Source organism: Phaenicophaeus curvirostris, chromosome 2 (assembly GCF_032191515.1).
Source record: "Phaenicophaeus curvirostris isolate KB17595 chromosome 2, BPBGC_Pcur_1.0, whole genome shotgun sequence".
Classification (NCBI taxonomy): Eukaryota; Metazoa; Chordata; class Aves; order Cuculiformes; family Cuculidae; genus Phaenicophaeus; species Phaenicophaeus curvirostris.
Genome location: NC_091393.1, coordinates 99,645,693 through 99,671,214, shown reverse-complemented (window position 1 = coordinate 99,671,214; position 25,522 = coordinate 99,645,693). Strand labels below are relative to the sequence as shown.

Below are 25,522 nucleotides of genomic sequence, written 5' to 3'. Positions count from 1 at the left end.
CTATGATTCTATGTCTACTAAACCACGTCCCGTAGCGCCACATCTACACGGTGTTTGAACATCCCCGAGGACAGCGCCTCCACTGCTTCCCTGAGCAGCCTGTCCCAGCGCTTGACTACTCTTTCCATTGAATTTTCCTAATATCCAGTCTAACCCTCCCCCGCTGCCACTCGAGGCCGCATCCTCCGGCTTGTTCCTTGGCAGAACCTCCTTTTACGTAGTGGCGGAGGGCGAGGCGGCGTCTCCTCGTCTCCAGCCCGGCCCTGGAGACAAGTTCAGGGAGGGTGTTGGGGCGAGGGCGGAGCGGGGGATGCCCGAGATCACGGGCAGCATGTGGCCAGCGACCCTTCTCCTCCTCCTCCTCCTCCTCCTCCTGCTGCTGCGGTGGCGGCGCGGGGAGGCTCGGCTGGAGCCGTCCGGGCGAGCCGTGCTCATCACAGGCTGCGACAGCGGCTTTGGGCACCTGCTGGCGCTGCGGCTGCACCGTCTCGGCTTCACCGTGTTCGCCGGCTGCCTCTGCCCCGACGGCCCCGGAGCGCAGCGGCTGCAGCGGGAGGCGGCGGCGGGCGGCCGCCTGCTCGTCCTGCCCCTCGATGTCACCCGCGACCGCGACGTGCGCCGCGCCAAGGAGATGGTGCTCGCACACCTGCCCGAGCGAGGTGAGGAACGCGGGGGAGGCGAGAAGGTGACCTCCCGGGGCTCGGAGGATGGATGTTCTGGATGCCCGGGACGCTCGCTGCAGCCTCCCGGCTGCAGCGAGCGTCCCGGGCATCCAGAACATCCAGAAAGTGGGGTTGGGAGCGAACACCCCCAGAGGGGCGGCTGGCATCCCGGGCATCCCGAGAGGAGGACAGGGAGCGAGCATCCTGAGCATCCCTAGAGAAAGACTGGGAGCGAGCATCTCGAGCTTCCCGAGCATTCCAAGCATCCCGAGCATCCCGAGAGAAAGACAGGGCGCGGGCATCCCGAGCATCCGAGAGGGGAGGCTGGGAGCGAGCATGCCGAGCATCTCTAGAGAAAGACTGGGAGCCAGCATCCCGAGCATCCCGAGAGAGGGACAAGGAGCGAGCATCCCGAGAGGGGGACAAGGAGCGAGCATCCCGAGAGGGGGACAGGGAGCGAGCATCCCGAGCATCCCGAGAGAAAGTCTGGGAGCGGGCATCCCGAGAGAAAGACTGGGAGCGAGAATCCCTAGAGAGTAACAGGGAGCGGGCATCCCGAGCATCCCTAGCATCCCGAGCGTCCCGAGAGGGGGACAAGGAGCGAGCATCCCGAGAGGGGGACAGGGAGAAAGAATCCCTAGAGAGTGACAGGGAGCGGGCATCCCGAGCATCCCGAGACGGGGACAGGGAGTGAGCATCCCGAGCATTCCAAGCATCCCGAGCATCCCGAGAGAAAGACTGGGAGCGGGCATCCCGAGCATCCCTAGAGAAAGACTGGGATCGGGCATCCCTAGCACCCCGAGCATCCCGAGAGGGGAGCTGGGAGTGAGCATCCCGAGCGTCTGTAGCATCCCGAGCATCCCGAGCATCCCGAGCATCCTGAGAGACAGACGGATCAAGCATCCCGAGAGGGGGACAGGGAGCGAGCACCATGAGCATCCTGAGAGAGACAGTGGGATCGAGCATCCTGAGAGGAGGACTGGGAGCGAGCATCCCCAGAGGGGTGGCTGGAGCAAGCATCCTGAGCATCCTGAGAGGGAGACTGGGAGCAAACACCCTGAGAGGAGAGGCTGGAGCCAGCATCCTCAGAGAGGCAGCTGGGAGCAAGCAGCTGCAGAGGGGTGGCTGGAGCGCCTGTAGTGACCGCCACCAGTGACAAAGGTGGTGTTTGATGTTCAAAACACCTTGTGCTGAGCTAAGCCTGTCTGAATGTGCCGACAGTGGAAAGTGGGTGCGCTCTTCAGTGTGCCTCGAATGGGGAATGCCTTCCTACCAGGAGGGGAAATCCCCAGGATCCCTTTGCAGGTATCCAACAGCGGGGAACCACGGCCAACAGGTGTGCATGCATAGGAGGCAGTGGGAATCATAGAATGCGTTGGGTTGGAAGGAACCTTAAAGCCCATCCAGTTCCAAATCCCCTGCCATGGGCAGGGACACCTCCCACCAGCCCAGGCTGCCCAAGGCCCCATCCAACCTGGCCTTGAACACCTCCAGGGATGGGGCAGCCACAGCTTCCCTGGGCAGCCTGTGCCAGGGCCTCGCCACTGTCACGGTGATGAGGTGATGAGAAGATGATGTATTCCTGGGCATGACTTGTGAAAGGGGGAATAAGTAGAGGAAATGCAGAGAGGGCAGCTGCTGTGCCATGCCAAACCAGCTGCTTCTTGGTACAACTCAATATTTGTCAAGCCAGGCCCTGGAAGAGACTTAAAAGGAAATCTGTCAATTTTAAACTCTGCGGGGAGAGTACACCCAGGGGAATGGATAGACCGTAGCTTGTGGAATAATTGCAGACAACCTAAATCCTGGGTTATCCGCTCGCAGCACGTGGCAGGATGTGGGTAACAGGGCCACAGTTACCTCCTTTCCTGCTTAGACTGCAGGGCGAGTGTCACACAGTTTAATACTGGGAGATACACATGGCACAGAGCAGGCTTGCTCAGGCTCAGAAGAGTCCCCCAGAATTAGACAGGAAATACAAGCAGAGAATAAAGCATGCAGAATGATAATGAAATGCAAGTTCTCTGCCTGCCTGGTTCTTTAGCACATTGGGAAGGGGGTGAAACGAAAAGTAAAATGGACGCAGCTCATTAAGTACGTGTATTTATGGTTGAGCTTGACCTTATCTGATTAAGAGGCAGAGCCTTCCCTTCAGGCTCTTTCCCAAGCTGCAGAGACAACCCAGATGACTCACAAAAGCCCTTATAGGCTTGATGTGGACCAGGTCACGTGAAACTCTGGGTTACAGATAATTTATCCTGTAGTTCTGACAGCTTATGCAGCAATGGTGTTCACGCTGTCGTGTAAACTCTGGAGTCCACATTTCAGCACTAACCTGCTTCTTGTCCTTGCTGCTCATAGGCATATGGACACCTTCAGGTCAAGGCAAATTACACTAAAGACATCAGGGTTTGCTGGAGGGGCCAGGGGCAGAGCTGGTGTTGAAATCCAGCATGCGCATGGCGTGTGCACAGACAGTGTTTCTCCTGGGTTGTTCTTTAAACAGGTAACACAGGGCTGGGCTTGCATGGACAGAGCACACCTTTCATGGAACTTTTTCCACCAGCTGGTCAGCTTTTCTGCTGCAGCATTTTGAGGGTATGCTTCAAAGGCAGGAACACAAATTGAATTTTATAGACACAGATAGCACATATGCCATTTGGGAAAACTCCCAATTATCAAGTAATCTTCCTCCTAAGCTTATTAAATACAAAGGAGCAAAGGCTTTTGTTCAATATCTGATGTTAACGGACTAAATGCCACAAGTCTTCTTCATAATTTATAAAATATAGAAGAATAAATATTTTTCTCTCAAATGTAAACAAACTGTGAGGATATTCTACTTATGTAGAGTCTTTAAGCAAAAGACTTCAGTAGGAGTGTTCCTTCTTGGAAGGAATTCCTTCGCCTCTTGTAAAAAGATATGTGGTGTTTTCTTTTGTATTTTAACTTCATAAAAACAGCTTTAATTTCATGATTCTACTGAAGGTTAGCTCTCATATCAATCAATTTATTTGTTAAAGATAGGAATTGTGATTTTTTACACTTAGGTCAAAGATTTTTTAATGAAATTATTTTTCATTAGGAAAGAGAATTCTGAACCATCTGCAGTTGCTAATTTATGTTCTGAAAGCACCTAGAAAATGAAAAGAGTATGTGGCTGCACAGAACATTTTATCTGCTACCAGAGGTTTCCAAAGGGTGGGCAGTGGAGTGTGTGCCTCAATGTCCCACCAGTTAAAGAAGTCTCTGCAATGAAACCTTAGGGCATTTTCCAGAGGACAAGAGCATCCAGGGCCTACAGCAGAGGACTAACTAAACTGAAATTCAAGTACATGCAGGGTATTTGTAGTAAGAAGAACAAAGAACAGGTGGTGAGTCCAGTAGACTGTTTTAAATAAGCATCGGACAGATAGAAAACCTGTTTTTGGCTTTTGCACAAACAATTCAAACTGATGTAGGAGTCTAGTTAGTTGTTCTGAAGGTTATAGTAGATTGTAGATTACCTTAAAAGCTGTGAAAAAAAATCTACCTTTGAAATAGTTACTGGCAGTGTTCTGGATGTCCTTTTTTGCATGTAAGACAGTTCTGTCTCTCGTTTTCTACCCCCACCACGAATGGGATAAATCTATTCAGCAGCTCCCTGTAGAAACTGAAAAGAGACCACTGTCTCTGGGCATCACTAGGTGTTCGCTTAAGGATTGTTCCCTCTCTTCTCTTTTACCATTTTTACTATGATCAGTTTCACTCGGGTACCAAAGGTTTTAAATGTGCTGGACTTATAAATTCAGATCACTGAAACACACCATATAATTAAATAAATGGTCAACAAGAAGCCACATCAGCAGACTCCAGGTTTAATGGTAAGTATGCAAAGGCTGTGCGTTCCAAATCGAAATCTCAGAAGATGTACCCAAGCAAGGAGAAAGCAGTTAAACAATGGTTGCTTTTTGCACGCTTTGTTTAAATAGCTCAGAGTAAATCCTGATGAAGATTAAATATTTATTGTTGATGATTACAGTATCATCCTTTCCCTGGACTGTGCAGCTCAGACAAGTATAAATATTTTGAATGTTAAACATTGGCAGATATGCAGTCTTCCAAGTCATCCTAATCTGATTGATAAGCCAATTTTTTCCTTCATCTTAAATCCTTCCTCGTAGTTGATGAAAATACATGTTTTGTCATCTTTATTAAGTCTCTATACACCACTTTCCTCCTACAAAACTTGCAGAATACACTTGTTTCTTCTTGTATTTCCATAAAGCATATTGATCCTAGTCAGCATCACGTACTCTTGTTCTAGACCCTGGCATATGGACAAAGAGAGTCCCTGTCCTGAAGAGTGTAAAGTCTACAGTGGAGGGCTCTCCAGACAAGAAGCTGGCAATGAACAGAGACTCAGAGCTCAAGTCCCTCCTGAATCTTGTTCTTTGGCAAATTTGAGCTCCTGCAAACCTAGACCCAAGTTGAGGCTGCAGTTCAACACTGCAAAGCCCATTTTTTTCTGCCTAGGGTCTAAACAAAAAAAATAACCACATAATTGTGGACTCCACTGGATTCAAGAGTCATGCCCTCCCACTGACTCAGTTCACTGCATGAAAAAGCATGAGAAGTCCCTGGTTCTGGGAAGAATTAGTCCAAGAAGCCTCACTGACCAGTTGCTGGTGGCAATGGAATTCATGTAGGATACTGCGCTCTGGCATTTTCCTAGGCCCAGGATAAGTAGACTTATAAAAGACTAAAAAGACTTTCTGCTTTAAGTAGATTATTCAATATAAAATGCACAAAACTTGTTTAAAATCTCAGGAATGAAACACAGTACTCCCTACACCTTCTGGTTATGCTGTAACCATGAGATAATTATTTCCCAAAGTCCACCTTGTCTTCTCTCTCTCACCGTTATGCAAGAGTAGAAGTCCACACTTCTGGCAACATATCTAGTTGGACATTCTACCACTTCATAATTTGTTTCCTTATAAATATTTATTCTATTCTAGACTGTGAAATTATGTCAGTCTGAAAAGGATGGCAAATTAATTTCCACGATGCATAGTTTGTTCTCTAGGGCTAACTAACTGTCCCTCCATGAAAATCTTCTCACTCTGATGCCTTTCTTTTTCTTTATTTTTTTTATGGCTTGCATGCCCATTAAGATGGCTTTCTGAAATATTTAGAGTCCTTTCTTGTTAAGGAAGAGAAACATTTTGCACTTGCACATTAAAGCCAATATGAAGTAGGCTGGGACTTCGGAGCATGGTTGCTTTTGCAACTCTCTGTGACTCTGCAGCAAATCTCAGTATTTTTCTGATTTTCTTCTGTCTAAACCAGGAATTTCTCGTCCTTTCCTTGCCTGTTGTGAGTAGGTGACATGTAGCTAACTAGAAGGAAGGGATATTAATTTTAGTCCTACTTCCTACTTCAAGGTTATTAAATACCCTCCTCCACTTCAGTAAGACTTCCTCTTCATGGAATCTACCCAGGAGGCCAAGGTACCATTTCCTATGCAAATAGACGCATCTTCGCAACAAAAACATCCACAGCATGATATTCCGAGCAAAGGATGGTACCTATCTGAAACCCAGGAGTCTCAGATGACCTGTTACCATGGATGTCCTGCAAGGTCACAGATTGGTTTGTTCCCTCTCTTCATTTCTTCCATACAAATACAGCAAATGACACTGTCCTTCCTTTGAATTGTTTCCTTTAGTATTGGATTGGAATCTTTCAGGGAAGAGCGTGTCATTTTTGCATGGGAACAGGTTGAGATGAGAAACTCCAAAGATCAGTGATAACAAGAATACACGTTTGAATTCAGAAAATCTGGCTAAATTCAGATATGATCTGTGTAGACACCTAGATAGAAACAGCCTTAATTTTCACAGGGTTTTGCAAGCGTATAGCTTGCTTGACTTGAATAGGAAAAGGACTTATAAGAGTTTTTGAAAAAAACATCAGGCATCTTTTGGGCCCAAATAAGGACTTTGGATATGTGCCCTTTGGTCAACATATCTTGAAGCAGAAATCATCTGGGAGGTTATGTAAGAGCTAGTGTTCTTCTCCTGAAAGCCTCATTAATCTTAACTTAGGTTTCCTAAAGTGATTCCTTAGATCCCCTACTATATCTCTTAATCTTTGTCCTCAGGATCCATTTTCCCAATACAGAGATCAGTGAAAATCTCTTTCATGTCCAGTTCTGCTCTCCAGTATATTTATTCCCTGCCTGCTGTAGCATAGTCAAACACCCCTCTTCCTAAACTGTGCTTGGACTGAGTTCCGGGCAGATTGTTTTTCAGGAGGTAGCAAATTTTCTGAGAAAGTGGCATAAGGGAATAATGTTCATCATTAAAGTTAATTATTTGGGTAGAATTCTGTGAGTTGATTCAATTGAACAAAGTGGTAGAAAAATTTGTGGAAAATATCAATAAATTTCCCATTCATGAATGCCAAAATGTTCTGAGAAACAACATGTTTCACCTGAGGGCAAACAAAATGTTTTGAGCTCACCCCGAGCAAAATCTCTTATGTTTTACTTAATCTTCTCTTCAGAAATATCTGGTTTGGTTTAACTCAAGCCAGTTTTTCTCCTCTTGACTTTTGATTTGGCCAGAGAAGAAGGAGCAGTTATCCTATGAATTCTGCCTGTTCACACACGCAGGCTGGCCTCACCACCGATCACCTGGAGTCTTTAAAGGGAAAGATGGCAAAAGGCTGGAGATAAAACTTTAGACTTGCAAGATAAATTCTACATTTCACAGTTTAGAGAAAGGGAAGCAAACAAATTGTTTGAAGTTCAATAGATGCATTTCTGAAGCACTGATGAATTCAGGGGTACACAGAACAAACATTCTTGCTGTGCTGTGCTGAATGCAGTGGCTGAAGCAAAATGACATTTTTTTTAATTAGGAAAGGTAAAGCTGACAAGATCAGGGAACAGCTTTTGCAGTCATGCCAGGCTTTAGTTTGTGTTGTGTTAAGAGTTAGGTTATGTAAAAATAAACCTGAATACAGAGACATCCAGCCTTAAGTAGAAACAGATGGGGTATGCAGCTAGTCAGTCCATCTGGAGATCAAATCATGTGCAAGTAACAAAATTGGTAATTAGCATTTTCCAAGGGCTCTCTAACGCATTGATCTTGAAGGATTTTACAAGGAGGTCAGTCCCATGGGCTAGTTCCAATTTAAGACAGGGAAATAAAGCTACAGAATGATGGAAAGGCCTAGAACAGCAAGGCAGTAGTAGGGGGAAGAAGGAAGTTGAGGATGCCCAATTCCAGTGGTCATTTTTTTGGTTCTTTTCCTCTCCTCTGTCCTCTGTCTGGGGCTGTGGAAAAGAGGTAAGTACACAGGAAACTGCTGCATTACTAGGACAGCAGTCGGTCTGTATCTGGACTGACAAGAGATGTCCATTGTCAAGGAGTGTTGTGTGATAAGACTGCTGAATAATGATTTATTCTCTTTGAAGGATGTTAAAAGTTTTGGGTGGTAAATTCCTGATTTTAAGTGTTTGGCTCTGCAAACGAGACATTCACTAAAATAACTTTGTTTCTTTCTCTGTTTAAACACCAGTTTCATTACATAACACAAATGTAGTGTAACTGCATGAGGAAAGCTTACAGAGGTCTGCTAATTAAAAAAATTGTCTGCTTCAGCTTATATTGTTGTTGTGCAAGAAATAATATGTTAGCAGTTCTTGGCAGGGTTCTGGAAGGGCCATGATACCGTGAAATCATCGCAGTACCTGTGTCAGAGAAGGTCAGAAAGAAGAGTTCAGCCCAAGGGCTTCTGCAGCACCTTCACTGTGGTGGCCAAAGATACCCTGACACTCTCTTTGCCACCATGGGTACAGGAGGCTACAGATGTGTTGGCATCACAAACATGCCCCGGACCCAGTGTCCAGAAGATTGAAGACTGGCACTGTTACCCACTGTGCCTCACTAGAAACCTAGGTGTGGAGGTCCTGTGGAAAGCGTGACAAAACAATCATTTGCCTCAGACACATACAAGGTTTTAAAAATACATGCGTTAGAAAAATTTTTGAGGCTGCAGATACAAGCTGCAAACCTTGCTGTTTCAGTGCAAGTTAGTGCTCTGTGTACTTCTTAGTTACAATGCTGGTCACCCTAGAAATACCCTCAGGTATTTGAGAACAGAAGCAGGAATGTTTTCCAAAGCACCATGTCACTCACTGCCTCACCATACACCTACAGATATGTGCTCAGAAGGCAAGAACAAGTCAGCAAGGCTTAATCAGGGTTTAGTCAGCACATCAGCGCCAAACTGCCAGCACTCTACACTTCTGCGAAAAAGCATTTCCAACAGTCGAGGTGATTAGCACTGCACAGTGCTCACACAAACCGTTCTGTGGCTCTGGGCTAAAGGGCTTGCACTTTCTAGCATAGAGTTGTGTCAGAACAAGCTTTGGTGCTGCTAAGTTTCTGCTTGTAAACACTGGAATGTTCCTGTATTTCAGGCAGCTGTGCTTCTTAGAGCCAAGCCCCATTGTTACGTGGATTGTTATGTGGGCAACAGAGTTGTCCAGGAGTACAAAATCAAGAAGATCCCTTAGCCACAAACCTTACTCAGCTAATTTACCCAATGCTGCACCTTTGTAGCTGATTCTGGCTGGTTTCAGAAGGAATTTAAGCTCAAAATCCTGGAAAAGGAGCCAAGACTTAGGCTCCTAAATTAGTCAGGCTCTTTGAAAATATTACCCTTTAGCCTTTAGACCGATTAATATAATTTTCACAAAGCTTTTCATAGCACACAGTGGGATTAAAGTAATTAAAATATCATGGTACACTGCATTGGCAGTAAGATGTAGTCTCCTAGACCATGTTATTCATAAATAACGTAAGATGACTATAAAATGAGTGATTATTAAATAGCACTGAGATTCATATGGTCCAGATAATGGTCACAATTACATTCCTTCATTAAACAAAACATGCCTGTGCTTCTAAGTAGAAAAGACAAAAAGATAACACAAAAAGTTGTTTCCAAGGGTTCAAATAACTAGTGTTTTGTCACCTAATGGTGACTGTTTTGCAATGAAAAATGCTTGCTGAGACATTTCTCTTTCATAGGTTTCTGGGGGCTCGTCAACAACGCAGGAATATCAACGTTTGGTGAGACAGGGTGGCTGCCTATGGAGAAATATGAAAAGTTTGCAGATGTGAATCTCCTTGGGAGCATCAGGACAACCCTGGCATTTCTTCCCCTTCTAAGGAAATACAAGGGTAATGCTAATCCACCGTTATTTAGAGTTGTAGAATAATTAGCTTACTATAATCAGGGCAATGTAGCATCTATAAAAGAAGCCTTAATTGTATCTCACTGAACTGAAATGACAGCCTCCTTCTGTGTGGCCTGAAAGAGCAACTTGATCCTGAAAAGAGGGTAAAGCTGTAAGGGGAAAAATATATCCTTAAAGTCTGTGACTTTACAATACATAGAAAAAAAGTTTTTACAAATAATGAATGATTTCAGTGTTTGACTCAAAGAGAGAAAAAACGCTTACAATGGATCATTAAGCCCAGGCAAGACTTTGCAAGCACTGACAACCAGAAAACACAAATATCCAATAAACTCCTTCTTAAGTTTATTATTTGGGTTTTACTGTTTTGGCAATTAGGAAAGGAAGGATGATCCTGTGAGGAGAACTAGGGACATCCTCTCTGTGACCTAGGGTGGGAAACTTCATGTGTGTAAAAGAGTGCCATACAGAGAAGCATGGGTATTGAATGGGATAGATGTATTTGCATGGACCTCCATACACATGGGCTTTACCCTTTCTTCTGAGAAGAAATGGTTCAAACAGCTTTCTACAGCATTGCAGCACATCTCAGTTGCTTTGCAGTTTGTCCCCTACCTGTCCCCCTCTGTATTTGGGAAAACAGGATACCCTTTTCCTTTCTCTCCCTTTTGCTTAGCCTATTTAAGTTGTAATCGCTTTAAGGTCAGGATTTGTTCTGTGTGTATACAACATCAAGCAGAGTGAGGGCTGGGCTTCACCTGGAAGCCCCAGATGCCACTGTTACACAAAATATTGGCAAAGTAAAAGCATCTCCTTTTTGGCTACTCTGCTTGGTTGCCTTTTGTTGACCATATTCTGATGCAAGAAAAAAAAAAGACACCTTTAAATATTGCAAGTTGGATATATTTTTGTAAAAGAACGTGCTATTGCACATATCCACTGAGCGTGTTATGTGGCCATAACACGTAGAAACATCACTTTTTTTCTGTGATGTCCTACTTACTGCTTCAGCTTCATGATGCTGATCTACCAGTGGCAATTCATGAATTGCATGGGTTACTTTGAAGTGAACGGGACTGATCGTGTGTACATGCCCAGACTTTTGGAAGATTTGGGTCTAGATGGCTGCACATACATAGTACCTTATCTTAAAAGAGCACCCTGCACCTCACTCCTGGCTTTCAATGTTGCCTTTATGAACTGCCTGCACTCCATTTCAAGTCACATCTATGTAGAAGAGGAGGTTAGGGCACTTCTAGGAAGAATCCTAGGTTTCTCGTCTCCTTCCTTGCAAGAACAGCCAGGACAGCTAAAGCTCATGTTTGGGGGCAGCAGGTGACCTCTCCAAATGAAAGACTTGACTTCTAGGTGTTAAAGCCTTCTCCTGGGAAAGCTGGGTTTTGGTTACCTTAGGCTAAAAGAGAAGTTAAATGATATGTCCCACATCCTGAGCAACAGGATAAAGGAGGCAGAGGTCATCCTGTGACCCTACGACACAGCAGCTGTGTTCTGAAGGAAGGGGCTGGCTGCCATTTTGGGATGGGCACCTGTTCCAAGAAAAGCTTCAAGATTATTAATACCTGTAAGGGGAGGTATTGCCCTCCAGCCTGGAATTAAACATCCTACTCTGAGAAAAGCAACGTTTCTCCATAACATTTCCAGATGGTCAGGCCAGCTGATGCAGCATCTTGATCAGCAAGCTGGTAGTTGTTCTGTTATTTTATGTAAGATTTATTCCTGATGCTGTGTAGGAAGGCAGAGAAACTAATTCAGAACGAGAAGTTTCACTTCATTCCCATGATATCCTTTTGATGTCACTCAAGTCTATACCATTTGGTCAGATTGGGGATGAAACATCATCTGCATGTGTAACAACAGAAATGCAACTATGTTCTCTCTATTGTTAGTGATAATGCCATTTTCTCTCTCACCTCCCGTATTTATATATCCATATTCACATATTTTTTACTCTAGGCGATAAAAGTTTAAAAGTAATCCATTGAAAAGAAACACAGCCCAAGGCCTCAAGCTGGAAATCTCTGCTACTTTAGTACATGCCTGCACTTGGCAAGAGTGACAAAGGATAAAAAAGCAGCACAGATCAGGGAAATCACAGCAAAGCAGCATAAGGCTGTACAGATTTTGTCAAGTCACCTTTCTCTGGTGCAGCTTATCACTGTGCAGTCTGACTTCCACTTTATATGCACAGTTTTAAGCCAGCTCTCAGTGCAGAGACATCTTTAGCGCAGAAAAAAAAAATGGGTATATATCCACTGCAGGGAAAATCATCTACTCCTCTCCTCTGCAGTCCTTCTCCTCTTAATACCATAGTCTTTTACTACTACTTTTCAGTCTAAAGTTTTTAGAGGACTGCTTTGTTTCCATCTCCTGCATCCTGTCTCAGACTCAGAAGGAATAAGCAGCAAGTTGGGAATATGTTAAACTTTGTCTAGTCCAGCATATGCTGTTAGATGGAAGGAAGATTTTTGTGTGAATTTGAGCTGAATGCACTTCTGTGCTGGGACCGCACATGTACGCAGCCCAGATTTGGCATAGTATGTAGTAAAACAGCATCATGCTAAATACCACGTAATTAGTAGTTCAGAAGACTCGGGTAAATAAATTCTATGTTAAAGATTGAGAGTGAAATTATTTTATTTGCACTATTTTCTTTCCAGGACGTATTGTTTTCATGTCCAGTATTATTGCCTATTTTACTCTGGGAAACGGCATTTATTCTATGACTAAAGCAGCAATTGAAAAGTTTTGTGATGCTCTAAGACTGGAAATGAAGAAGTTTGGTGTTCAGGTAAGTAATGTAAGAAGTAGCTGTTGTGTGACGCTCCCTGCTATTTCTAATGTTGATTTTCATATGAGAAAGAGAGAAGTTTCACTCCTGAAACTTCCTACAGAGCTGTGATGCTCTTTCTGTTAGGATTAAAAGCAAGTGACTTGCACAAAGAATACCAGACAATGGTGTGGGAGTGGAAATGTTGGCCAAGGGAACAAGAACAAGCATATGGAAAATAATACCTAATCTTGTGCAAAGCAAGCTCCACGTATCCGAATGACAAAGATAAAGATCAGAGCTGAATCCATGGGTGCAGCTTCCCTTTGGAAGGAGGTATTTTATCAGTGAGCTGGGAATCACTGAGAACAGCAGACCTGGGTGATGTTTGCAGTTATGAGAAGCTGTGGGATAGCGTTCCTCCTTTTTGTGCCAACACTCAAACTTCCACCCTTTCTCCACACCTTCTGCAGTGCAGAAACTTTCTGAGTCAGGCCTGCCTGTGTAGTGTCCGACTCTGTGAAGAGGTCCTAACAGCACCAGGTAACTGGAGCTTTCTCTGGGATGGCTGCGGGAGCAAACAGCCCAGACGTTTAGTGCTGCACAGCAAGAAGGAAGCCTTATCACCTCCCTGAAGAGTCTCGCAACACCAATGTGTAAAACTTCCTTCCTTTTTTTGTTGGAACAGCTGCACCACAAGAGGTAGTATTGTGCAGAGTAATTATGTTTTTATTCTCTTAACCTAAGAGGCTCTAAGAGTGCTCTTACTGTCCTGTCTAAGCAACGCTAATAGTCAAACCTGAAGCTTAGATCACTAAGTAGCATCACTAGGCTTTTTTGTTGGAGTCACTCCACTGCTGAAACACTTTTCTCAAACACTAAAAGTCTTCCCTAGAAGATTTACGTTGGTGAACTTTTTATGTACACAGATTTACAGCATTGTTCATAAGATGTATGTTGGAAGAAATTACTGCTATGCATCTATTAACTACCCCTCTTGGATAAATATAAAATGCTATAAAATGCAAGTGATTTTACACATCCTAATACCACACAGCATGATGTGGATTTGAACCGATTAGCTGAGGATAATCTCAAATGCATGGAAGAGCTTAGTTTAACAGGTAGCTGCTCTGGTAGTTTTGGGATTTTTACTGTTTCCCCTACCCCCAGAATAGCCTCAGCACATAATATAGTGAGCCAGGCTGATGATCATTTCTGGAATATCTATGAGAGTTATTTTTCTGTTTCTCACTGTAAGCAAGAGACTGGCCAGCATTTGCCTCAGAACCTACCCTGTAGAGAGCCTGCAGAATCCACAGGCCCTCTTCTCTCTGCTCCCCTTGCCTGCTTTGTCGGTCCCTTTGTCCTTTCAGGAGAAGGTTGCCCAGAGGTGGCAAGGAACAGATGGAGCTATGACTCCGTCCCACTGAACTCTGGCCAGGCAAGCTGGCTGCCCACAGGAAGCAAAGTATGTGTCTTTCACTAGAAAGAAGGCTATAGAAAACGAAGGAAGGGGGAAAAGTATTATCTCTCAGATGCCTAGCCAACTCCAAAAATCTCCAAAACAGAGTTTTCAAAACTGCTTTGTTTAAAATCCATGTGGAAGTTTCCTATTGGCATTATTTTGGCTAATACTGAACGCGTCTGAAAATGGCACCCAGAAGTAGAGCTCCAAAAGATACCCCATGACAAACCTATCTGATGCAGCATAAAACACCTCCAGCTATGCACACTGTCTCTTTGCTGGAGCTTACCTGCATCCCTTCATGCTCCTCACATACAACATCCACACCTCAACCCCTCTGGTGCGCATGTGCCAGTTGCCGTGCAGGCCAAGAGGCGGGCATGTGCAGGTACTGACAGACAGGGTAGATGGGCTGGGTAGCAGACTGGAGACATTAAGACTTTATATTATATTTATATTATATATTTATATTTTGTGTTAACCACAGGCTTTCCAGATCCCCAGCTCAGCACCATTTTTCCTCACCTTGTGTTGTAGTCTTTAGAAATCAGGTCAGTTAAATGCCATGGAGTTTTTAATGTTGCATATCTACAAATAGCTTTAACATGCATACTGTGAGTACTGAGCCTGCACAGAAATTCCCCCGGAGACTCAGAAGTTAGAACAGCAACGACACATGCAAAGAAAACAGGCGGAGCAGTATAGTATTCATTTTAAATCTACATGCACAGAAATCTATGGAAATTTGCTAATGACTTCAGGGAGAGCTAAACCAGGACCTTTGCTCCCCTCTGTACTTGGCTGGAAAGGCCTATTTTCCTTTTAGTTACATCTGCCTGGGGAAAACAGCACTTCTTTTCCCGGAACCTTCAAATTTTCTTTAACATCTCCCTTTATTCCAAATTGGAGCAAAAAATTATCCCTTGCTGGATTCACCGAGTGAAAAATCCAAAGTACTCCACTTTGGATACACCAAAGTCATATTGAAATGCTTTGTCTCAGTATTGTCAAAACATTTACACCATTAAGCATTTCCTAAAAATCAAAGATGCACTACTGCATTCTGTGTAGGTATGCTGCATAGTCAAAACAAGAACATTAAAATCAGAGCAAAATGAGAAAGTCAGAATAAAGCACTTCTGCAATCTTAAACATTTCATGGGAATGTATTTGATTTCAGTCAAGTTTTCAAGGTTAAAATTTCAACAAAGCAGCATTTTCTGGAAATCTGTCTGCAGAAAGCTTTTGATCTGTTTTACTGACCATAGTATTTAATTGAATTCAGAATGACTGATTGCATCTTGGTAAGTTTTACATCTTGCTTTTAGGTCTGTATTATTCAGCCAGGAAATTATGCACGCTCTACAAAAATTCAGCCACCACTCAGTGCCGAAGAGATCTGGAATGAACTCAGTGAAGAGGAAAAGGCGGTTTACAATAAGGAGTATGTTCAAGAGCGGGCAAACTTTTTCAACAGCATACTCAGTGAAGGAAGCACTAACAGCAATGAAGTTGTAGATGCTATGCTGGATGCTTTAATGTCTCCTGCACCCAAGGCACGTTACATGGTAGCAAAGCTGAAGGAAAAAGCACTGGTGTTTGTGTGCGCCTTATGCCCAACTGCTGTGATGGATTGCGTTTTGTCTTATGCACTGAGTAAAGTAAAACTTGCATAGTCTACGTTGGTACTGTTCAGTGACTCGAGCTGTGGAGTTTTTTAACATGTGAAAACCAGGGCTCAGTCTAATGCCTCCAGAAATACCAAGTTACTGTGTTAGAGACGTGATGGAGACAAAAATAGAGGATATCCTATAGGGCAATTGCACACCTGAAATCATTACAGCAGAGATAAAAATACCTTATTTGTAGGAATCTGGGTAGTATTTTATTAGGAGTGATGGGAAGGGGTTAATGGAAAAGTTAGAAATGAGCGACAGACCTTGAAATACTTTGAATAGAGTCACATGGCTGTAGAAAGTTAGGAAGAGTTGAATAATAAACTTGTAACATGGAAATAGTGTATTGGCTAACTACAGTTCAGTACTTTTTCAGATGTTCTGGATAAATCTGTAACAAAGACAGTATATCATGAACTTTGGAAAATAAGTAACATATTCCATTTAGAAATGAGTATTAAATCCTAAATAAACTATATTTTATCTAATGTCTGGATTAATCAATACATTAACCTAAAGTGTAGTCAGAGAGCTAAACACGAAGGTGACAGGTACTCATATGCAGTAGCAACCTGTTGCTTCAGAAGAACATATTCAGCCTGGAGCTCTGGTTTTATTATAGGGAATAAGGTCTGAAGAAAAAAGTATATATTAACATGAGCAGGAAAACTTTAGTAACATGTCTATGACAATAATTGAGCACAGTGGCTTTGTTAGTAGTCTCCTATTAACTGTTGTGGAAGAGAAAGCTGGTTTACACATACAGAGTTTTATATTTGGCTTGGTTGTGGCACGACACAAAATTCAAGAACTCTGGGACCAAAAGATCCCAGAATAGCTGGAATCAGCTGTGATGACACTGGCAGATACAGGGCAGCATCATGGAGCACTAGCCTTCCCCATGCCAGGTTTCCCATATCAAACTCAAGACTCTGCTGTAAGTTGACCTAGTTACCTTTTTGGTATGAACCAGAAATCCCATCCTATGTCTGCCAAGTCTTTCTTAATATATTTCATTAATTACTGAGAAAAGTTACTTTCAGTTGTGGTGGGTAGCTGGGCAATCTGAGTCAGAAACATAGTCGAGATAAGCAAACAGACTAACTATTCCAGGTCCTCTCTTGATACACTCGGCAGTGGAACAGCCATCTTACTGCACCTTTTTAACCTTCTGGAACTTCTTACTTCTCCGCTCAAATGCTGGACACATCTCTGGAGCTGGCATTGTTAAGAGGGCAAGCCAAGGCTCCCACCTGTTCCCCTGCCCATCAATGGCAAGATTATCAGATGATTATCATCCACTCTCCTCATTTAACCACAACTGAGCAAGGCCAAGCAAGCGAATAGGAACAAGGATTATTCCAACTGAACTGATTGATTTCTTGTATAGGAATTCCCCCTGCTTGACCTCAGGGATTTCAGCAGTGTTACACAGCTTTGGAAGAGTTACTTTCATGCTCTTAGCTGGTTTTTGTGCAGATTACCCTTCCTTACAGTAAGTAGCACTGAACTCAGCAAGCAGCTTTGACACCCAGATGTTTCTCCATCAGGCCCAGGGATACACGTGTTTCTCTTTGCTTCAAAGACAATGTCTCTTTCCATCACGTGGTCTCCTTTCTATCTGCATTTCTAAAAGCTACTGCAGTAAATATTTGCTAAAAGCCAGGACCACCAGAAGAGCTGCCTCCCAGATATTAACGTGAAACAGTTCCAATTGAAAATTCCTTCTTTGTCTGCTGTGTATGTGGTGAAGCTCGTGATCAATAAATATTTCAGTGGTCTCATGTAACATCACGTGAGGAACACTCCAGAACACTTATTCCTTCATCTTGAAAACTAAGAACTTGCAGTGCGTAGTATCTCACAGGGGGTACAGGGACAGGCTGGATCAGAACAGATGGGACAAATGAAGACAGTTTGTATTTTCATTGCTGTCTAACCTGTCAGTGTGGAAGCTAACTGAAAACCAGCTACAGAATTATTATCTTTTGTCTTCCCCTTCAGCTTTTTAATATTATGATCTGCATATAAAGAGCTAATCAAGAGAGAGTCGGAGCTTCAGTTATTAACAGGCCTGATGCCTCCCACTGAAAGTCATCTGGAATCCTCCCACCGAGTTACATGTGTTCCAAGGCACAGCATTAGACACGTACAAGTGAAAAAAAAAAGTAGCAGGAATGATTTCAGAGTCCCTGGCCTTAATAGGAAAGAGACCCTTGTAAGAAATTATGATGAAAGAGGTGCGGCACTCCTTCCTCCACAGGTCTTCTAGGGTACAGAGGCTGCAGAACTAGTAACAGAAGCTTTTAGTGAACAAACACTGCTAACCAAGTCAGTGACAAACTCCAAAGATCTCCCAGAGCTGTCAGTTCTTCAGCTGAACTCTTGCCCACCGATGCATCACTGGAAACCCCACCCAGCTCTCAGGATCCCAATCCTTATCCTGGCATACAGAGTACCTGGCAAGCACATGCTGGGAAGCGTACAGCTGCTGGAATGCCCCACCATCCCTTGAGTTACTTTGCCACATTGTCGGGTGAGAAGTGCCTCCCTCTTACCCAGTAATGCTGAAATGACCTTTATCTCAGGTCAAGTTAAAGTGCAGATGCATAGAAGAACCTTGTATTTACAGCATCAAAAATAACCAACAGTTACAGTGTTGTAGGAAAAAAACAGATGACAAAAATGAAAGAAAAAAAATACTCTATTGACACTACTCTTAAATCTGAAATACTCCTCTCAAAATACCCAGCTAACCTGCTGTGGATTCTTTCCTGGGATTGTTTATCTATAGAGCATTCAGTTCAGACCGCATTCAACAGAGAACTCCTTGGCAGAATACATTAGCTTTTATCACTACTCATCTTTTACAAACCCTGCTGACAGTTTGGGAAAAATTTAATTTTTCCCTTGAAAACAACCACCACAAAAAAAAAGACACATCTTTCCTCCCAACTCTCTTCTCCACGAACAGTGTCTCAGGAACTTAACAAAGTACATAAGCAGATATGACCCCACTGTGGGTTATGAAGCGCTCTGCTAGCCGTATGAACATCCACACAGATCTCACAGAGGTTTGGTCAGGAGGTAAATTCCAGCCATGCTGGGGCTTTCTTACTAAGCACTTGTATCAGTTATTTAATGGATTTTTCTCTCCTATGCAAGGACTTATTCCAAAGAGTGCACAGTAACTGGCAAAAAGAATGAGCTTTGTTTTTTGACAGTAAGAAATTAAAGAGAGAGTATAAAGGAGCACTGAAAAGTTAAAACTAATCAGCTTAGTAAGTTTCGATTGATCCGAGTAATATTAATAGCTTTGTACAGCATCGTCAAAAAAATCACAGAGCAGAGCCCAGGAAATAGACATAGAATCAGTAGCAGGGTATCACCTACCAGCACAATTTGGACGTACTTGTGGTGCTGCATGGAAAAAAGATCGTCTCCAGAATTTCATTGTTCTTTCCAGAAAAAGACTGTTCCCCTAACCTGAGAGGGTGCAGTTTAAGAATCTCTCCTGTAACAGCTCTCCAGGTGGGTCTGCAGGCTGCCCTGGCAGGTAAAAGAGCTCTACTTCTGTGCTCTCGGCCAGCGTTTCTGTGGGCATCAGCACCAGGTACACACACACATGCTGAGCAGCTGCAACAGCGCTTTGTTCACACTGCAGTGTTTTGGATGGCTAGGCAGAGAGTTTTATTGACACTCAGCAATATTAACACTCTGATTTGATGTCATGCTCCCTCAGCGTAACTCACAGCTAGCTGAAACAGTCCAGACAACCTTCAGAACCAGCCAATATTCTAAGTTTGTGCCATTCACCCAAGCTGGCAAACCTGAACAAGGAGATTTTGGGTGTAATGCACCGTGCAGCAGATTTTTTTGCAGTAGCACCAGAATCCAGGGAGATCAGTAACAGTAGTAATTACCTGTGCAGTACAAGGCTTAGGCAAAACCCATGCAGTTTCCAAGCACACCTTTGAGCTGAAGTCCGGCTGCCATCTAGCTCAGCTCCCACTGATGTCCTGCTCCCAAGCAGGACACAACCTGCATGAGTCCTTATCCTATACAGACTCCTCCCAGGGGTCGGCTGTGGGACATTTATAGCATCACTTGTGCTTTTACATAAACTGATAAAACCCAGCACAATGCAAAGACAGCAAGCGACACTGAGGATTACAGCTATATTATCCCACTTGTTCCATGCAGGAGCTGTGCTGTCAGTCTGGCACCTTCTGTTAGCACAGAACAAAACTTCACAGCCTTTGTATTTCAAACACTTTGAAGCACCTGTTCAGCACTGAAATCTTTTCACGTGTAATTAGACTGTTCTGGAGCTGTAAAGTGAGCATATTGGTAACGGAGACTTTACCTATCATGATGAAGCATGTATGTTGTAGGAGCAATTGAGGTTAATTTTAAGAGTGTGTAAAACAAGGGGAAAACATACATGCTCCTCAGTAATGTTCCTTGGAATAATTCTGGTAAGGAAATAATTTACTACTGATTATCTCATTATCAGATGCTGACACAGTAGGTAAAACCTATTGGCTCCATTGATTGCATTCATCAAGATACTCATGAAGTCAGTGGAACATCCCTTGGACTGCCCTGGGAGTGGATATTTCTCCCTCCTTACTGTGAGCCACTAGAGATGTCCCTGTGTGAGAGGTGAGGGTATGTGCTTAAAGTATCCACGACAGAGCAGACTCAAGGCCACGCTAATTTATACCACAACAAACACAGACAGCACTGCCCTTAGATGAAGACTCAGGTGGTGTACAGACATCCTGGTCCATACCAGGTTTGGCACTGGGAGCTGTAATCTCCAGTTACAAGGCTCTAGGGTATGTTCAAACCTTTGAGCAGTTTACACCTTCCTTTCCTTAGTGCAGTCAGTTCCATTTTTACCACCACCATCCCGCCTGTATTCCTGCATTAGCTTGGAACTCCTCCAAAACTGAGCTGTCAGCCAAAAAGAGCCCAACAGCTTGAGGCCTCAGACCTTGGAATAAGTTTTATTTATCTCTAAAAGACAGGGAACACTGTAAGTTTCTCTAAGAGGATTTTGATCCTATTTATTTTGGAGTTGCTGCCATACCCTAATACCAAAGCAGCAGCCAGCAAGGCAGAGATGTTATGCTCTTCAAGCCATAGTGCTTTGAAACATCCAGTATGATGTTCAGCTCTTGAAAAAAAGATGTTTTCCTTCTTGAATCACGAGCCCTTGTTACCACTCTCAAAAATCTCACGGAAAGATCATCACAGTGAGAAAATAAATAAAGCTTAAAAATCCAAATATCCCTCCCTAAACACTCATGCACTTATACACGCTCAGGGTGAAATACTAAGTATAAATACTTGTTATGGTCTGGTCACAGAGATTCCACAATTTCTAGAGTGAAGTCATGCAAGTGTTTCAGATAGGACCTCCAGTTATTGTTGTACTAGACTAAATTTCAAAACACATGCACTAGCTTTTCTAATGTGCATTTAATGCATGCTGCACTACAAAGTAAAAAAAGGATAATTCCCCTGAGGCTTAGGCCAAGGCACGTGTCTTCTTGCATGTGGCAACAGCAAAACCAAAATATTTTAAACATTACATTAAAAAGGCAGGGAAACATCATCTGCTATGCCATGTCTGCAGCATCTATTGAGCGCAACCAGAATGAGGAGAAGGGCATGCACAATTTATTTTCCAAAGAGAAAAGAAATCAACCAAAACAGAACAGTGCAAGATTTATAATCCAGCCAACCCACACTACAAAGTGCTAGCACGAAGTAGCTCCTGCACAAATGGCAGTCCTTGCAGGGGAAATAATGAAATGCCTTACACTGAAATAGACATTATCTGTTGCTGTGGCTCTCCACACAGTTCCATGCTTTGTGCCACTTGCCTTTACATGATGTTGGACATGCATCCAGCTGTGCAACATCACTTCCCTGGCAAAAGATATTTTATGTCAAAAAGACAACTTTGCCCTTGAACTCCCTAATACTGGATTAGTTTTGCAAATAATTCAACAGCCAGTCTTGGCTAGGTACAAGACAAACAGTCCCACTCCAGCAGCCAGCCCCTGTCATCATCCCATACATGATTTCTGAGTCCAACAGGAACACCAAGGGACAGTTGGTTCCATAGAATCATCGAATCTCTTAGATTGGAAAGGACCTTTAAGATCATCAAGACCAGCCCTTAAACTAGCACTGCCAAGCCATCACTAAACCATGTCCTTATGCACCACATCTACACATTGTTTAAATACCTCCAGGGAAAGTGACTCCACCGCTTCCCTAGGCAGCCTATTCCAGTGCTTGACAACCCTTTCCATGAAGTAATATTTCTTAATATCCAGTCTAAATCTTCCCTGGTGTAACCTGAGGTCATTTCCTCTTGTCCTATCATTTTTTATTTGGGAGAAGAGACCAACACCATCCTCGCTACAATCACCTCTCAGGCAGTTGTAAAGAAGGATAAGGTCTCCCCTCAGGCAGGGACACCTCACACCAGAACAAGCTGCCCAAGGCCCCATCCAACCTGGCCTTGAACACCCCCAGGGATGGGGCATCCACAGCTTCCCTGGGCAACCTGTGCCAGTGCCTCACCACCGTCATTGTGAAGAATTTCTTCCTAATGTCTAATCTAAATCTCCCCTGTTCCAATTTAAAGCCATTCCTCCTCATGCTGTCCACACGTGCCCTTGTAAAGAGTTCCTCCCCAGCTTTCCTGTAGCCCTTTTCAGGTACTGGAAGGTCGCTTTAAGGTCTCCCTGGAGTCTTCTCTTCTCCAGGCTGAACAACCTCAACTGTCTCAGCCTGTCCTCATATGGGAGGTGCTCCAGCCCTCTCATCATCCTTGTAGCCCTCCTCTGGACCCATTCCAACAGTTCCATTTCCTTCTTATGTTGAGGATTCCAGAATTTGACACAATACTCCAGGTAGGGTCTCACAAGAGCAGAGCAGAGGGTCAGAATCACCTCCTTTGACCTGCTGGCCACGTTTCTTTTGATGCAGCCCAGGATACGGTTGGCCTTCTGGGCTGCGAGCGCACATTGCTGACTCATAGGATCATAGAATCACTAGGTTGGAAAAGACCTCTTAGACCATAGAGTCCAACCATTCCTACCTGCCACTAAACCATGTCCCTAAGCACCTTGTCTACGTGTCTTTTAAACGCCTCTAAAGGATGGTGACTCAACCACCTCCCTGCGCAAGCTCTGCCAGTGTCTGATGACTCCTTCTGTGAAAAATTTTTTCAGATATCCAGTCTGAAGCTCCTCTGGCGGAGCTTGAGGCCATTCCCCCTTGTCCTGTCCCCTGTCACTTGGGAGAAGAGGCCGGCTTCCTCCTCGCTACAACCTCCTTTCAGGTAGTTGTAGAGAGCAAGAAGGTCTCCCCTCAGCCTCCTCTTCTTGAGGCTAAACAACCCCAGCTCTCTCAGCCGTTCCTCATTGACCAGCACCCCAAAGTCCTTCTCTGCAGAGCCGCTCTCAATCACACCATCCCCTGTTGTGTACTGAAAACGGGGATTGCCCCGATCCAGGTGCAGGACCTTGCATTTGGCCTCGTTGAACCACATGAAGTTCACACAGCCCCAGTTCTCCAGCTCGTCCAGATCCCTCTGGATGACATCCTCCTCATCCTGTGATCCCACTGGGCAGCCTGATCCAGTGGGATGTCCCTGCCCACGGCAGTGGGGTGGGGGGGGTTGGAACTAGATGATCTTTAAGGTCCCTTCCAACCCAAGCCATTCTATGATTCTACGACCCCCGGGGCGGGGATTTAGCGGTGAAACAACCGCTCTGCAGCGCTCCTCACGGGAGGAGGAGGCTTGGGAGGCAGGTGAATCCACGCCACGTCGAGGCGGAGCTTCCCCCCCCCTCACCCCGCCGGTTGCCGGGAGGCGGCGGGGGCGGCGCCGCGGGGGGGCGGGACCGGGACCGCGGGGGCCCAGGTGAGCGGAGTGGGGGGGGCGGTGGGGGGACACGGGCCTGCGGGGTTTGTAGAAGAAACGAGCCCGCCCCGGGCACCGCGGAATCGTTCCGGTTGGAACGGAGGTTTAAGGACACCGAGTCCGGCCCGTAACCCAGCGCTGAGCCGCGTCCCCGAGCGCCGCGCGCCCGCCTCCTGAACGGGGACGGGGCCTCGGCCGCTCGGCAACCGTTTCCGTGAAGAATTCTTTCGTAATAGCCAATCTAAATCTCCCTTGGGACGGCCTAAGGCCGTACGCTCTTGTTTTATCGCTTGTTTCTTGGGAGAAGAGACCAGCGCCCACCTCCCTACAACCCCCTTTCAGGCAGTTGTAGAGAGCAATAATGCCTCCCCCCAGCCTCTTCTCCAGACTGAACAGACCCAGGTCATAGAATCATAGAATCATAGAATCATGGAATGGTTTGGGTTGGAAGCGACCTTTAAGCCCACCCAGTTCCAGCCCCGTGCCGTGGGCAGGGACACGTCCCACCAGACCAGGTCCCCATCCATCCCAAGCACCCCCAGGGATGGGGCATCCACAGCTTCCCTGGGCAGCCTGTTCCAGTGTCTCACCACTCTCATTGTGAAGAAAGTCTTCCTTATGTCGAACCTAAGTCTTCCTCTCTCCAGTTTTTACCCATTGCCCCTAGTCCTATCACTACAAGCCTTTGTTAACAGTTCCTCCCCAGCTTTCTTGTAGCTTCAGGTATTGCAATGTCCCTCAGCTGCTCCTTATAATCCCTGTGCTCCAGACCCTTCCCCACCTTCGTTGCTCTTCTCTGGACACACTCCAGCACTTCAACGTCCTCCTTCTAGTGAGAGACCCAAAACAACACAGCATTAGAGGTGCAGCGTCACCAGCACTGAGTACAGGAGGACAATCACTTCCCTGCTCCTGCTGGTCACAGCATTTCTGACATTTCTGTTCAGCATCCCCTTATGCCTGGTACTCTTCTCAGTGGAGGGTGGACTGGAAATTATCTATTTGTCTTCCTGCACCATTAGGCAAGCAAGTCCTTACTGCTTAAGTACAGCGTGGGTCAATGCCTGCTCCTCAAAATAGCCCCTTTCCAGCAATTTCATAGAATCATAGAATAACCAGGTTGGAAGAGACCCACCGGACCATCGAGTCCAACCATTCCTATCAAACACTAAACCATGCCTCTTAGCACCTCGTCCACCCATGCCTTAGATACCTCCAGGGAAGGTGACTCAACCACCTCCCTGGGCAGCCTGTGCCAGTGCCCAATGACCCTTTCTGTGAAGAATTTTTTCCTGATGTCCAGCCTGAATCTCCCCTGGCGGAGCTTGAGGCCATTCCCTCTTGTCCTGTCCCCTGTCACTTGGGAGAAGAGGCCAGCACCCTCCTCTCTACAACCTCCTTTCAGGTAGTTATAGAGAGCAATGAGGTCTCCCCTCAACCTCCTCTTCTCCAGGCTAAACAACCCCAGCTCCCTCAGCCTCTCCTTGTAAGGCCTGTTCTCCAGCCCCCTCACCAGCTTTGTTGCTCTTCTCTGGACTCGCTCCAGAGCCTCAACATCGCTCCAGAGCCTCAACATTTCTCTCCCTTTAAGGCCAGTCGCCTGTCCAGGCCACCCATTCCTCTGAGTTGCAACCCAAGGAAAATCAACTAACATTAGCTTTATCCTTCACCTAGCACCCTTGGCACTTCAGGCCCTGTGAGTGTGGTTGCACACCCTGCTC

At 45.0% G+C, this 25,522-nt stretch overlaps 1 protein-coding gene across 2 annotated transcripts; it reads left to right on the top strand.

The window, feature by feature from the left end:
- The first annotated feature begins 331 nt into the window (after positions 1–331).
- Positions 332–18,053, top strand: LOC138717001 (D-beta-hydroxybutyrate dehydrogenase, mitochondrial-like). Of its 2 annotated transcripts, XR_011336799.1 has the most exons (5): positions 332–659; positions 9,749–9,901; positions 12,597–12,727; positions 15,503–16,039; positions 16,099–18,053. XR_011336799.1 is itself a non-coding variant. In XM_069850164.1 (4 exons), exons 1-4 carry the CDS (start codon positions 332–334, stop codon positions 15,848–15,850), a joined length of 960 nt encoding a protein of 319 aa, XP_069706265.1. In that variant the 3' UTR covers positions 15,851–16,048. The 2 variants fall into 2 exon arrangements, 1 of the variants encoding a protein (XP_069706265.1); XM_069850164.1 differs by lacking the exon at positions 16,099–18,053 and having other exon boundaries at positions 15,503–16,048.
- Positions 18,054–25,522: the final 7,469 nt, after the last annotated feature.